Here is a 15,854-nt window from a genome sequence, read left to right on the forward strand (position 1 = left end):
TACTTTAAACTAGATGATGCTGTGGCTGGAGTTCTAGGTCAAGGGTCAGGACTTATCTTCTGAGTTCAAATTCAGCCTCACAACTTACTAGTTATGTCACACTGGGTAAGTCACTTAACTCTCAATTTCCTCGTCCGTAATATGAACTGGAGAAGGAAATGGCAGACCACTGGCAAAGATATTGATCTTTGCCAAGTAAATCCCAGTTGTTGTCATGAGTAGTCAGACATGACTCAAACAATTGAACAACAACTTTAAAATACAAAATTCCTGATGCAGAGTAGACACTTAATAAGAGCCTGCTAATATTCATTTTTGTCCTCTCTCAGTACAGCACTCTGCATATAGTAGCTACTTGATAAATGTTTATTGAGTTTAATATAGGTCCCTGTATAGTGGCAGACAAGCCCCTGTGGAGGCCAGTAAGTGGTTTTTGCCTGCCAAAGCTTTCACATCAGAGAACTCTCAATTCTCATTCCCTAAAACTTCAGGAGATAAGGGTCTCACTGTAGAACTAACCCCTATGACAATAACATTGACTTTTTTTTTTTTACAATAATATTACAGGCTTGGTTAAACCTCCTCTGAAAAGATCTCGTTCTGCTCCTGATGGGGGGGATGAAGAAAATCAAGAACAACTACAAGACCAAATTGCTGAGGACAACTCTAGAGAGGAGGAAGAGAAAACAGATAATGCAACATTACTTCGCCTACTAGAAGAGGGAGAGAAGGTAGTGTGTTTGAAAAACATTTGATCTTGCTTTACTGAAGAACATTGGTGGAAATACTTTTGGGGAGTCTGGTCATTGATGTAGTCAGTAATATACTTTTCAGGATGCCAGAGAATCTCTTTTTTCTTTCCTGTGATAAACTGAGATCTTGGATCTTTAACAGATGTCAGAATTTTAGACCATCTCTTGGAATCATTAGTAGAAACTAATGAAGAGAAAATCTCAGAATTCCAAAAGAACCTGTGGGGCTTCTATTTTATTACTAGAGTTCTACTATTGATATTGTGAAAAAGGGCAAAAGTGGAAAGTAGACATGCTTTGACATTGTAGGAAAACATTTTCTCCCAGATCTCTTTTCAGACTTTTATTAAAAATATATTTTTTCACTCTGACTCTTGACTTTTATAAGTCTAACATTACAACCAATAGATTTAAACTTGGACATGAGATGAGACTTTCTTCACTTTGTTTTCTTCCTGTCACACTTTTCTTGACTCGTGCTAAAATGAGTTTTAAGTCTGGTTACTAAATCTCATCATAGCAGCTGCTTAGAAAACAGCATCTACAATAAAATAATCACCAATCCTTTCTACTTCAGAAAAAAACAGAATTTCAGATAAATTTCAACCTTTTACATCAGGAATTAGTCAAAGTATCATGGAGATTCGAATAGAGAACAAAGCCAGTTTTCTTGTGCTATTTGAACTTTTCTAGGGAGTATAAAAGTAAGCTAGGAGTATCCTCCTATCTAAATACTCCTTCACATTCCTGTCCTTTGACAGCCAAGATTTCTCTATAGTGAAGCTTACTTGGCATATGCCACTTTGTAAAAGTAGTAATATAGTTTACAAGTGTCTAAGTTACCTAAATAACATTAGAATGATGTTTAAAGGACATTATAAATTATAGGCAATGAATCAAGCATTTCCTCATGCAGCAAATACTGTAGAAACTTAGATTTCCTAGAATTTTGTCATAGCTTTACATGAAACAGAATAATCAGCTCATTTCAAACCTGTATGTCCCCTTCTTTCTCTTCAAACCCATGGCCACCTCTCTAGTTTATAAACTCAGAAATTCTTGCCTAAACAATTGCAATGGCCTTCCAGCTTCCCATGACTTCTACCTACAACTCATCCTACATATTCCCTAAAGCACAAATCTGAACATGGTTACTTTCCTGACTTCTCTTTTTTTTTTTAATTTTTAATTTTTTAAATAATTTTTAAAATTATGAGAAGGGGCAACTAGGTAGCTCAAGGGATTGAAACAGGATTCTAGCCAGGCCTAGAGACAGGAGGTCCTGGGTTCAACTCCAGCCTCAGACACTTCGCAGCTGTGGGACCCTGGGCAAGGCACTTAACTCCTATTGCCTAGCCTTTGCTGCTCTTTTGGAACCAATACTAAGTATTGATTCTAAGTCACAAGGTAATGTTTTGTTTTTTTTTTTTAAGGCAAGGGGAAAACAGATTTACTAAACAGAGTAGCCTGAATCCCTTCCTTCCATCTTCTACACAGCCTTCTTCTCTTCACTGTTCCACTTGAGAAACTCACAGGCTTCCCCCCTTCCTTCCCACCCCAACTATAGGTCCCACCTTAGTCACTGTTTTCTCTGTTGGTCTAAAATGTTGACTGCCCAGACCATGAGTCAGTCATCAAGGAAATAGCATGTATTTGTACACTACTGTCTGATTTTATTTTCATTTCAAAAGTCAATTCCTGTTGACTTGTCATTCATATTTGGCATCTAGGCCTCCTTCCTCCAATATCCAACTTCCTTCCAAGTATCCAATTTCCTTGTCCCCATGGTCTCTGAAAAAACTGTTTCTCCTGATTCCTCCTCCATCTGCATGTCTACATGATTCAGTTTTCTCCATGATCCTGGGTAGCTTAAAACTTAGCAAGTTTCTCTTCTCCCAAGACCTAGCTCATTCTTAGCTTATTAAATTTAGCATGTTAAAAATTAGTCAAATTAATACATGTTTCATTTCTTCCCTCCCTTTTATATTCTTGCTGGGAATTGAATTAAAGCCTATTGGCTTATGGTTCTCTTTGTCTTTGTCTTTTTTTTTTATTTGGAGATTTTCTTGTCCTCTCTTCTGTATAGACTTTGAAAGGTCACTGACAGTAGCTCAGGAATCATATTTGTCAGTTCTTTTAGTGCTTATAGGTATAAGTCACCCAATTTTGGTGAATTAAACTCATCAAAAGCAGTTAAGTGCCTTTTTTGTATTAAGTTCAACAAACATTTATGATGTATCTCCATAAGTAAGGCTGACCTAACTAGAAAGGCTTTTGGTACAAACCAAGAGTTAAGCTGTAGGGCCTGTGGTCCAAAGACCATTTTAACTGAATTCAAAGAGATTCATCATGTAATGATTTTAGAGGGAGGGAGGTGGACAGAGTGAACTCACAGTATCTCATCATACCATCTCCAAAGATATGGAGGTGTTGTAATTTCCTTCGATGGCAGCCGCTCATCTGGATGAGGTCACAGATCTTTGTAAAAGCATAAAATGCCATGTTATACACTTTATTACACATAAGGTCTCGTCTTGTTATTATAACACCATCTAAAAATAACTTTTGAAGGAAGTGTGTATAGGTTTCCTTCTGTAGGCATTTAGATTGTAACAGAAAATTAGATTCTGTTTTTATAGTATCCTTCAATTGAAAATATTGTGTTTTGTCTGAATATATAGATGGATGGATAGAGGGACAGACATGTGTATACCTATATACATATGTGGATGCTTGGGCCAGATTTGTGAATTCCTTGGTGTAGAAGATTTCCAGAAACAAAATTCCCTTTACCATTATAGAGCAATACCTGTTTTGCAGTTTGTACTCTTGGGTGCTGAGAAATTAAGTGACTTTTACCAAGAATCCCAAAGCCAATATGTGCCAGAGTTAAAACTCCTCCTGACTCTGAGACCATCTCTCAGGCTTCAGTGATTCACTCATAACCTCTCATTGTGATGCTATGACTTCAATGACAAATTCTTGTATATTCCCCTTAAGGGCCATTGAAGTATGCAAGTAATGGTAATGGCAAAATCAAAAGTGTATTGTACTGTGGAAGTATATTGTACAGTGGAATGAGAGCCAGGCCTAGAGACAGGAGGTCCTGGTTTCAAATGTGGCCTCAGACACCTCCTAGCTGTGTGGCCCTGTGCAAGTCACTTAACCACAGTTGTTCTAGCCTTTACCATGCTTCTGCTTTGGAATCAATATTTAGTATTAATTCTAAGATATTAGGTAAGGCTTTTTAAAAAATGAAATAAATATTCTAGAGATAATTTTTTAAATATACTCCAGGTAAGAACATCCTAGTTCATATAACTAGTGATCTAAGCTTTGTTAGCTTGCATCGACTGAAAGATGACAATTTTCTTACAGATTCAACACATGTATCGTTGTGCTCGGGTCCAAGGCCTAGATACCAGTGAAGGCCTACTTCTCTTCGGTAAAGAACATTTTTATGTGATTGATGGGTTTACAATGACAGCTACCAGGGAGATTCGGGATATTGAGACCTTGCCTCCAAAGTAAGTAAACCATGGAAGTCAAGGAAAGTGATTTAGCAATGGAGGAAAAAACTAGAGGTATCCCTTCCACATCATAATTTCCCTCATCGTGGTTTCCATATATCATGGGTCACCATGACAAATTAAATGGGATTTTGGAGGGAGTTTTGCAGAAACTGCAGATGATACCCAAAGGCCAGCAGGTGACATATAAAAAGTTTGGAAACTCAGAAATGTATAAAGTATGTGTATGGTATTGTATAACATCAATATATTTTTCCTTTTAATACCACAAATATACACAATTCATTTTATTGTAACCACCCTGTAAAAGAAAAAAGAAATAATTCAGACTCTTTCTCTAGTATGAAGGCAGGTCCAAAATTTTTCATGTACATCATGGGACACTGTGCCCCTAACCCCTGTGATATGGAAGGGATACCTGTTTAATAATATGTACATACATATTTGTAATGACTCAATTTGTATACATCAGTGTAATTCATAAACATTTATTATCTGCTTTAGGCAAAGTAGATGCTGAGAAAACTGATAATCATATAATACTAAGGTTCAGTTATTCAGCAAAGTACAGGAAAGCCTTTATTTCAGTTGGCCAAAATCACAATAAAATTTACATTAGACAACTTGAAATTTCTGTTTAAATTTTTACTTACACTATATACATTTGCAAATATAAAAATTTGACATTTGTTTACATTATTTTAAATATTGTAAAATCCCAGCGAAAATACACATTGCTTCATGCTGAAAACATAATAGGACAGTTGGCTTCTCATACGGGCTTGACAATCAAAATAAAAATCCCATCCTTCTTGTGACTCATATGGAGTAGAGAATTAACTGATTGAATGTCTGAGAAGTTTGGAAAGGAGAGTAGATCTGAGAGTTAGTTCAAATCTGTGATAGTTTAGTCAAATAGGGCTTACCCTTGTTACAAATTTACCTTATTGAATCATTGTATCCAACTTTCCTAACCCCATTGATTACAAAACCATCTGAGAGCTGAGTTAAGGCAGGTCCTTTCTCAGTCTCAGGTTCCTGCCTCCCTTCCCCGACCTGAAGCCTTCTCTAAGCAGCTGTTAGGGCTACCTTGTATCCTCTATCCATTCCCAGTCTACCCTAGAAGACAATAAACCCCATTGGTCTTTAATCAAAACCCTTTGGCTACTTCATTAGTGGATTAATAAGAGAGGGAGGAGGAGAGAGAGGAAAAACATACTCTCTGGAGTTTGGGGGAAGCTGAAGGTATCCATTTTGAAGGAAGTGTAACTTCAATACTTCCTTTTAGTTCCTTCCTGTGAAACTGACTAGAAGCCTCAAGTCAGTTTCAAGCCATTCTTGGCTGGCTCTAACCTTGCTCTGTAAAGTATCACTTTTACTCCAAGGCTCAGTCTGTTTCCTTTCAGTGTTTTGTCTCTAACCTGAGTCCCAGTCTGTATTTCCATGCTGTTGTTGCCTGCCTTAGATTAACTCATCCTCTCCCTTGCAACTCTTGGTACCTCAGTGTTTATATTCCCTAAACTCAGACATTCCCTTATTTCTCCTACCATCTCAACTACCAACCTTCAACATTGTACCTTCCTCATCCACTATATTGCCTTATTCCCTATTCCTACCAGCTATTACCCCTAGCTTCAGTCCCATATTACATCCTGCAGATTCCCTTACTACACCCTAAAAATCATCTTATAACATCCCTCATTGCTCAGGGAAGAGATAGAGCCCAAGAGGGTCAGGGACTTGCTTGGGGTCATATAAGTAGTAAATAGAAGAGCTTGGATTTGTGCTCAGAGCATCTGACCCCAGGTCCCACACTCTCACCCCTCTATGAAGCTTCCCTGTCAGTCATGATGTGGAAGTGTCACCTACAGATGGGAGGTCCTAGGTTCAAATCTGACCTCAGACACTTCCTAGCTATGTGACCCTGGGCAAGTCACTTGACCCCCATTGCTAACCCTTACCACTCTTCTGCCTTGGAGCCAATACACAGTATTGACTCCAAGACGGAAGGTAAGGGTTTAAAAAAAATGATATGGAAGTGTCAGTGAGCAATCAAAGGACCAAAAGGCAGCAAAGCTTCACCGAAGCTAAGAAGCCAGGAACCCTGTTTTGATAGTGAACAAAGGTTATGATGATTATAACTGACATTCATATCCTGCCTTAAAAATTTACAGAATACTCCTTTGACCCTCCTAATTCTGGGAGGGAGGTACTGGAAGCATCATTCATCCCAATTTTACAAATGTAAAGAAAAGGATAAGAGATGTAAAGGGACTTAACTGTGGTCACACAGCCAGTAAGTCTCACCTGTGATTTGATGAGCTGTGTGACTGCTGCCAAGTTACTTGACTTCTTTCCTCTCCCTTTTCCTAATTTGTAACCCACCTCCCAGGAGTGTTATGTGGTCCAGGCAAGAATAATAAAAGGAAAAGTCTTTAAAAATCTTAAAATGCTAGGCAAATGTCAGTTGATTTTATTATTAATCACAAAAGGGAATACAATTCTTTTCCTTCCCTCATTTTTAAAAATTATCACTATTACTACATCAACCTTAGCACGTTGGTGGTGCAGGAACATTTATTAACAGCTTTGCAGTAAGAACTGATTATCATTTAACAGCTCTTTGAAACATAAATCTTTTGGCCTCTTTAGTTTTCAATTCAGCTTCCTCACACAGCTTTAAACCAGGCCTTGAATTCAATGTTACCTCATTTGAACAAAGCCCCAAGAGTATTATTATATATTTGTCAATTATTGAATAAGCAATAAAGACCTGCCGATAGAGTATCCTGTTCCTTCTCTTTAAAGGTCTTTAAGTTGAGTCTGGATGATCACTTTTCAAGCATGTTATAGTTAGATTTTTTTTCTGCATATTGGACTAGAAGAGATTTCTTCCAATTTTAAAATTCTAGTATTCTGAATAAATGGGCTAACCTTTGAACTGCCTCCATTGATAAAGTCCATCTTGTGGACTCTTTCTCCATTGAAATAAAAATGTTATTTAGAAATGATAAGTTTAGAATTCTTATGAAGGTCAGGGAAAAATATATAATGAAGGCTTTGAACTTGAATCAAGGGATCAAATTGAACTAAGACATGACGACAACATTAAAATTTACATTAGTAAAATTACATTAGTCTCCTCCAGTGAAGACAAATTAAACATAAATCTGTTGAGGAAAAGGTTGTAGCTATTTGTATTGAGACTTACTATTGTCCTGAAATCAAAACTGTAAGAAAACTTTAAAAGCAATTAACACCTATGCAATACCCATCTTTTGGGATTGTAAAAGAGGCAACAGATATGGAAAGTATCTGAATAAAAACCGTGTAACAAAACACAGGGCCTACCACCCCAAGGCAACTATAGAAATATTAGAACTTATATTTAAAAGAAAGAGGAGCAACTAGGTAGAGAGACAGGGTTTTGTGGGTTCAAATCTGGCTTCAGGTGCTTATTAGCCATGTGAACCTGGGCAACCCGAGGCACCTAGCCCTTAAAGCTCTTCTACCTTGGAACCAATACTTAGTATTGATTCTAAGACAGAAAGCAAGAAATTTAAAAAAGAAAGAGAATTGATTCCACCTTCTCAGAGTACATGATAAAAACCTTACAGAAACATTTCACCAAACAATAGTAAGGACTAAAAAAGTGATCAGATATATTGAATGGCACAGAAAAATGTATATTGTATATTACTCCTATTTTGTGCCTATGAAAACCCAAGCGAAGACTCAAAAGGCCCTCTTTGAGCAAAATCTGCAGGAACTCAGCCAAGAATCATCAAACAAATGGCTGAGCCATGTGAGTATGTATGTAGAAATTAGTGATTTTGTGACTGTAAATAAGGATGAGGTTTTTGATTCTGGAAAGGACTAAAGAATTATTCTTAAGGAGCCCAGACATAATAATCAATATAGCTTACTCTTAGTTACCACTACAGGTTGAAACAAAATATTCATAATCTCCAAGCTACGTGGAATGAAAAACTTTAAAACTATAGAGATCTAGAAAAAGAATTCAAAACCATTCAAGAGAGGATAAAGTATATATAAGCCCATCTTCATGTCAACTCCTAGAGTTGTGCTGAAGATGCTTTCTTAGAGCTTTAAGAGAAAAAACTGACAGACAAGCTCAATATACATAATTAATTGCAAAAAGCAACCATTTTATCCCCCTCTGAAAGAGTGGATTGATAAAAGAATAGTCTTATTCCAAGAGTGTTTCTATTTAAACAGCATCAAAAGAAATGAGAATCAAATGATGATGATTATTAATTTCATTGTTATTGATGATGATGTCAGCAGAGAAATTTGAATCTAAATCTTTGTCTTCCAGCCTAGCAATCTCAAGTACATTAGAAGGTATATATACCATTGCCAAGAGCCCCTCATCAAGTCAATGCAGATGACAAAGCCCTACATTGATCCCTGTTGTCTGAAAGTCAGGCCACCCAATCAGACCCCTCTGTTGACTCTCTTCTGATCAACACTTTTTATTACTGAAATTATTATAATCTATATCTTTAGGATAGCCCCAAGACTTATAGAATTCCCCTTGTAGAATTCCTCTTAACACTATAATAAACCAGTATTTAATGAGTTAATAGTTTATATTCTTAGCAAAAGACAGAAACTGCTCTTTTGCTCTTATCACTCTCTCTCTGTCTCCGAGGTTTGAAGGACACAGCATGGCAAAATCAAAACATAATACACTCTCACTTTATTTTTTCACACTGAATTTAACTCCATGAACCCAAACATTCTCATACTTTAACCCGCTTTTGAAATATGTCAAAGGTCTGTTATCAAAATAATAATTGGATAATCTAAGGTCTTGGTAGCCTTGAAATCTGTTTAGACTAAAATGTAATTGATAGGAGAAATTTTACTTTCCTTTCCAACTTTTCTGGAACCTTGAGTTCTTCAGTGTTTTGATTTTGAAATGTGAATTTTCCCAGCATTTGTGTGACTGTGAAAGAAAGGTATAAAAAATAAAATTTCACAGGAAGTGCTCAGAACAGCTTCTGGAAATCCATTGTGACTCCAACTCTCTTTCTCGGCTAAACCATCACACCTCTCAGGATAACTGGAACTGCTGGCTGGCTTCCAGCATGCCATTCATTCTTCACAGGCTTGAACAGCTATGAAAAATGAGACGTTGTAGAATATGCAGACATACTCCCTAAAGTCTATTTCTCAAGGACTGAATTAGAACACTATACTTTAGGTTTGGAATATATCTCTTCATTAGTTTCAATAGTAGTAATACAAATAAGTATGTTTCAAATTGTATTTCTCTATCAAGGCTAACAGGTACTAAAAATAGTTTATAAGTGCTTAGTTATTTTTATTTTCAGCTTTTAAAATTATTTTAACTGTGCCTGTAATATTTTCCCATTCCTGGTAGCACACAACAGGCTTTGCAAATGATATATTCCGTTTTTTTCAGTGACTTTATTATGGGTTACATTTATCTTTATCTTCCTTTTTGACTGCCACTAGCATGCATGAGCCAATTATTCCAAGAGGAGCAAGACAAGGGCCCAGTCAGCTCAGAAGGTCATGCAGCATTTTTGCATATGAAGATATCAAAGAAGTTCACAAAAGGAGGTATCTGTTGCAGGTGGGTTTTCTTTGAGTAAAGGATACTTTATTATAATATTTTAGCTAAGAGATTTATAATTTTTTTGGTTTTGTTTTTGCCTGTTCAAAAGCATACAACTTTTTCAGATTTGATCATTGATAAAAATCTCTTCCTTTTGTGTAACAGTGTATCTTGCATATCATTTTAAAAGATAGGCCACAATATAGCTGTTACTCTTCTCATTCTTCCTTTTTTACTCTATAAGTTTTCATGACATTGTTCTCTCTTGTCTGACTACTTCTTCCCCATCCCCTTAGTGGATCATCACCAAACCCTCAAGAATAGAACTTCAAGGCTCTATCTTGTTTCTTCTTACCTCCATACTCTGTTGGTAACTTTATTAGCTCACAAGGGCTAAATGCTATGTCAATTATTCTGTTTCTGTGTGAGTGTCCCAGAAGTCTAAGTACCATTTTAAGCTTTTAAATCTCAGTTTTAATAGCTTAAAACTGCACTAAAACTTTATAGATATACATATATTCATGTATACATATGTACTCTGTATACCTATCCCTAGTCTCTCTCATGAGTTCTAGGCAAACATCTTCCTCTTAGATTTTTCCTGTTAAGCCATTTCTAAATGGATGTCCAAAACAACTAGCCCCAAACCCACCCCTCTTCCACACTTCCCAGTTTTTATCAAGGACACCATTATTTCTCCAGTCAGCCAGCTTCTCACTGTCTTTGTTATCTTCAACATCTCTCTCCCTCACCCCATATATCTAATCAGCTGAAAAATCTTATGGTTATTTCCACAACTTCTCTGCTCCTTCCCCCTTCTCTGCATACCCAAAGCTACTGCCCTAGTCCAGGCCCTCATCCCCTCTTTCCTGGACTATTGCAATAACATTAGTTAGTGTCTCTATCTCAGACTTCCCCTATTCTGCCAGTCATTTTGCTAAAGTTCATTTCTAACATGTCCATCCCCTAATAGATTCCCTTCTCAAAGTGTAAACCTCTTAAAATCCTTAGCTTCCTTCAGGGTTTATCTCAGGCAGCACTTTTTACACTACCCCAAACTCCTCCCCTTAATTAATGCTAATTAATTAACTAAAGTTAATGGTGCCTTCCACCCAGGTTTTTCTTAAATCTAACCTGTGCATATTTTATAAATAGATAAAGATCTATGCATATTATTTCCTCTCTTAAGAATTTAAGCTCTTCAGGGGCAGAGACTTTTAAGCTTTTTTTTCTTTGTATCCCAGGCACCTAAATAAATGCTTATACATTAGATTCACCTACTAGATTCCCTACTGAAAAAATAAAGTTCATTTACCTGCTCTTCTCCTGTTCTCAAAACCTTGATGTCAACCACACCTTGCTTTTTGCTTTGTTCCTTAGTCTCAGATGAAGATATGGCCCCTCTCTTCCTATTTGTGACTTTGATTCCATCATCCCCATTTTCCCCTCATTTTCAATCTCTATTTATCTACTAGTTCCATTTCTTGCTGTCTACCTAACATGTGCAAGTCTTCCTCATTCTAACAAAATCTTCACTAGATGCTGCTCCTATCATATACCTCTCCTGCCTTGCTCACCAAACACATAGAAGAAAAGTCTCTACTGGTACCACTACTACAAGTCTCCCTTAACTCACTACTTATCTCCTTACAATTTGGTTTCTGACCTCATCCTTCAACTGAAGACATTGTCTCCAAGATTATCCTTAATCTCTTCAAGGCTAATGGACCTATTCTCAATCCTCTTCTTGATCTCCCTGTAGCACTTGATGCAGCAAACCATTCTTTGGGATACTTTTCCCTCATTTTTCTCAATATTGTTCTCTCCTGGTCCTCTTCTTGCTTTCTGGCCTATCTACTAACTATGGGTGTCCCCTGATTCTTTTTACATTCTTTTTACTTTTGATCTCTTGGTAATCTCATCAACTCCCATGAGTTCAAATATCCTCTTTCTACAGATGATTCTTAGATCTATTTACACAACTCTCATCCCAAATTCATAGCTACCTTTTAGACAATATATCCAAAGCTCTTTTCCCCACTTCTTCCTTCTTGCTAATTTCCCTATTTATGTTGATCATCCCACTACCTTTCAAAGTACTTGTTTTGACAACCTCTAGTCATTCTTCATCCTACCTCATCTCTCATATTTACTACTTGCCAAGTCTTACTGATCCCACCTCTACCATATCTCATGCATTTGTCCCCTCTATTGCAGTCATACAGCTTCCAGTGTTCTTAAGACTCTCATCACTTCCTATTAGTACCACTGCAGTAGTCTCCTGATTGGTCTTCTATCACTTGTCCTGTTTTTCTCCAAGCAGGGAGAACTCTTTGCAGCTTCCAAATTGATGCTCATTTCACTGCTTAAGAAGCATTATTGGCTCCCTATCTCATCTAGGATAAAATTTTTAAAAGTTTATTTGACTATTTGACATTTAAAATCCTTGCACCCTACCCTTCTAACTTTCTGCACATCCCTTCACCCAAGTCCAGCTTTGCCTAACCCTTACTGTTAACACAGGCTAGTCTCCATGTCTGGAAGGCCTTCCTAATGTTCAAACCTCCTAGAAACCTTCGGGGTCCAACTAATGTGCCATCATCCACAAAAGAATCCTTCCCGGCTTCTAGAGCCTTACCAAGAAGTCCACTCTATTGACTTTATATTTTGTTTCTGTTCCTTTACTTATGCACATTTGTTTCCCTCTAGTAGAATGGTACACTTTGACTCAGGAATTGTTTCCATTCTGTTTCTATCCCCAGCTCCTTCTTACATAGCCCAGAGAAAGTTCTTCACAAAGACTGAAGGAAGGAAGGAGTTTTGAACCTCCTAGCTATAACTTATTTTTCCTTATTTGATAAACAAAACTCCTCCTATTAAATATACTCATTTAATAATTTTATATAACTTGATTTCTTGTGTCTTTCTCTTTGCAAACATAGTCACAGGAATAATCAGATTCGTTATTATACTAAACAACTAGGAAATTCCATAAAAAAAAAACTAGACTGCTATGAAGTAACAAGTCTCTTTTAAGGGCTTACTGCTCTAAGGGAATCTCCACATTTATGTTTCTAAAGTTTAGAAATTCAGAAGTTTGCATGTCGCCTCTATGTTTATAAATTATAACCATGTTTTTCTAATATTTCTTTTTTTTTTTCCAGCCTATTGCTGTGGAAGTTTTCTCAGGAGATGGACGGAATTATCTTCTTGCTTTTCAGAAAGGAGTTAGAAACAAAGTTTACCAGAGGTTTCATTCATTTAAAAATATTTCTGTTGCATATTAATTTGGGTCATCATATAAGAGATTTGAGGCATATCTTACACTGAAAAGCTGAAGTAGTTAAAAACCTAGAATTTAGATCTCTGGGTTGCCCAATTTGAAGAAATTATTAAAGCCACAACTTTGCCAGCTTCTCAAGATCAGCAGTAGAGCCAGCTTTTGTCTTACAAGGAGTGCTGCATAGTTTTTAAATTGGTGTTATTCATTTGTGAAATACTTCTTTATCTTCTGGTAACTTAACAGCAGAGTCCTTTTAATCACAATTTTTCTTAAAGTAGCATAAGAATAATTCATTAGCTTAAAAATGCTTCTCCAGATAAAGAGTAAGTGATTCTTTTTGATGCTTTTAAAGCCAAGAGCATGCTCTATCCCTTTGCCTTTACTCCCTTTAAGAAGTTGCACACTCTGAGGGATTTATGGTAAAGAACGCTACCCACATTCAGAGGAAGATCTGCAGGAGAGGAAGCATAGAAGATAATCAATTGCTTGAATGCATGGGCTGAGGCGGACATGATTGGGGATGTAGACTCGAAACTACCACACCAATGCAACTAACAGCAATGTGGAAATAGACCCTGAACAAGGAGACAAGTTACAACCCGTGGAAATGAGCGTCAGCCATGGGTGGGGAAGAATGCGGGGGGTGAAGGGGAAAGTAGGGGTATGAAGCATGTAAACAGGTTAAAAATGAATATTAATAAATGTTAAAAATGGGAAAAAAAAGTTGCACACTTACATACCTGTGTGCCTCTGACAAGAGAATTGGGCAAGTTCATTACTCCTATGTGATCAGTGGAACTTTGACTTGTACTAAAACCCTATCTTCACTTCAAGAACCTTCTTTGCTTTTTCTCTTGTAAACCACATCAACTCCTATGATTTTCCTGATAATTTCTATTCAGATGACTCCCAGATCTCAATATCCATATCCATTTTTAGTCTTTCCCCTGAGCTTTTGTTCCAAATCACAGATTGTCTATGGATAACTTAAAGATATCTTAAATTAAGTGTATCTAAAACTGAATTATTATTTCCCAAAGCCCTAGCTTCTTTCTAAACATCTCTTTTGGTTGAAAGCACCATCTAATCCTTCCTGTATTTCAAGTTTCTAATATCTGCACTTTCCTTTACTCTTCCCTTTACCTCACCACACATATCCAGTCATTTCTATGCTGTCACCACTCCATAGACCAGTGATGGGCAAACTTTTTAAAGAGGGGGCCAAAGGAAAGGAAATGCTCATCTGTCAGTCTGTTTCTAAGGCATCTCTTTTGAAGTTTCATTGTATTGTATCCTACTCGTTGTATTCGTTAGATTAGGAATAGTGTTGCATGGCTGGATAGAACATTTCAGGGGGCCGCATCTGGCCCATAGACCGTAGTTTGCTCATCACTGCACTAGACTATTGTAATTGCTACTGTGATTGTTTCCTAATTGAACTCCCTTCCTTAAGTCCTCCAATCTACCCAACACTGCTGTCTTAAGTAATTTCCTTTAGACATAGATATGACTCTCCAATCAATTCCAAGAGCTTCCTTAGAATTGTCTCTAGGATACAATATAAATTCCTCTATTCAACTTTGAAAGTACTACACTTTATTGGACATTACTCTTCCCCTCTCCTTTTCTGGCCCCAATCATTCTCAGCCATCCAGACAAACTGGCCTTCATTCTATTTCTAATTCCTGAAATTCTCTCTCCTATCTTTTCACCCTTGTACTGCCCATCTCCAATTCCTGGAAGATACCTTATCTCCACCTCATCGAGTTCCTCTGTTTCTTTAAGATACTGCTCATTTACCATCTTTTGAATGAATTTGCCCAAGTATTAGTGCCCTACCTCCCAAACTACCTTATATTTAACTACTTTAATTAATTTAATTACTTTTATATATAATCTATGAACTTTACACACACACACACACACACACACACACACACACACACACACACCTCACCCAGCTTATTGCAAACAGTGACTTTTCTAGTCTTTGTATCCACAATGCCTATCATGTAGAAGGTACTTTATAAAATTAGGTGTTTATGTTTTAAATGGAATTAAAAAGCATGTCTACACTTAGTTTCCTGAATGGAATGGGAAGAGAATGAGCTGGCCAAAGATGGTAGTTCTTTCTTTTGTCATTGTTTCCTGAGACCTCTTCTTCACTCCCCAGAGAGCTAGGCTTCCTAAACATAATTTTCCCAACAGCCAAACTAATTTTCCTCTTTCCATGGTCCTTTTCTTGGTTCAAAGAATTCACAGTACTTGGAGCTTTCACTGCCAACTGTATGTCTCATATGACAAAGCTGGTAAACTAGCTTTTTTTCCCCACCCACCCAAAGGCCTTTAGGCACACTACCTTTCCATTTCCCTCAGGGAGTAGGCACATCTTTGCATTTTGTTTAGCACAGAAATGTCTCATTATTTTACCCCTTCTTTATATCTTCAACTAGACTGGGCTGATGGGCAGGGAGAAACTCTTCCTCTCCCCAAGTTAAACATTTTTTATCCCCACAAAATCATCTGGGAAGCATTGAGTACATTCATCCATCTCATCATTTTGGATGACTCTCAAGTAGTATTCTTTCAGGTGCCTTCCCAAATGACTAGTACTGATACTGTGGAATCTCAGTCAAATCCCTGACAGAGTTCTTAATCTGGAAATTAATATGCTTTCTTCA

General features: G+C 37.1%; 1 protein-coding gene across 1 annotated transcript in view; it reads left to right on the plus strand.

The window, feature by feature from the left end:
- Positions 1 to 15,854, plus strand: part of WDFY3 (WD repeat and FYVE domain containing 3) — a 325,051-nt gene that overhangs the window by 270,466 nt on the left and 38,731 nt on the right. The window contains exons 44-47 of the mRNA XM_044681612.1: positions 568 to 731; positions 4,131 to 4,279; positions 9,788 to 9,908; positions 13,055 to 13,140. Coding sequence (XP_044537547.1) covers positions 568 to 731; positions 4,131 to 4,279; positions 9,788 to 9,908; positions 13,055 to 13,140 — 520 coding nt within the window. The remainder of the gene's footprint in view (positions 1 to 567; positions 732 to 4,130; positions 4,280 to 9,787; positions 9,909 to 13,054; positions 13,141 to 15,854) is intronic.

The sequence above is a fragment of the Gracilinanus agilis genome, chromosome 6, assembly GCF_016433145.1.
Source record: "Gracilinanus agilis isolate LMUSP501 chromosome 6, AgileGrace, whole genome shotgun sequence".
NCBI classification, from domain to species: domain Eukaryota; kingdom Metazoa; phylum Chordata; class Mammalia; order Didelphimorphia; family Didelphidae; genus Gracilinanus; species Gracilinanus agilis.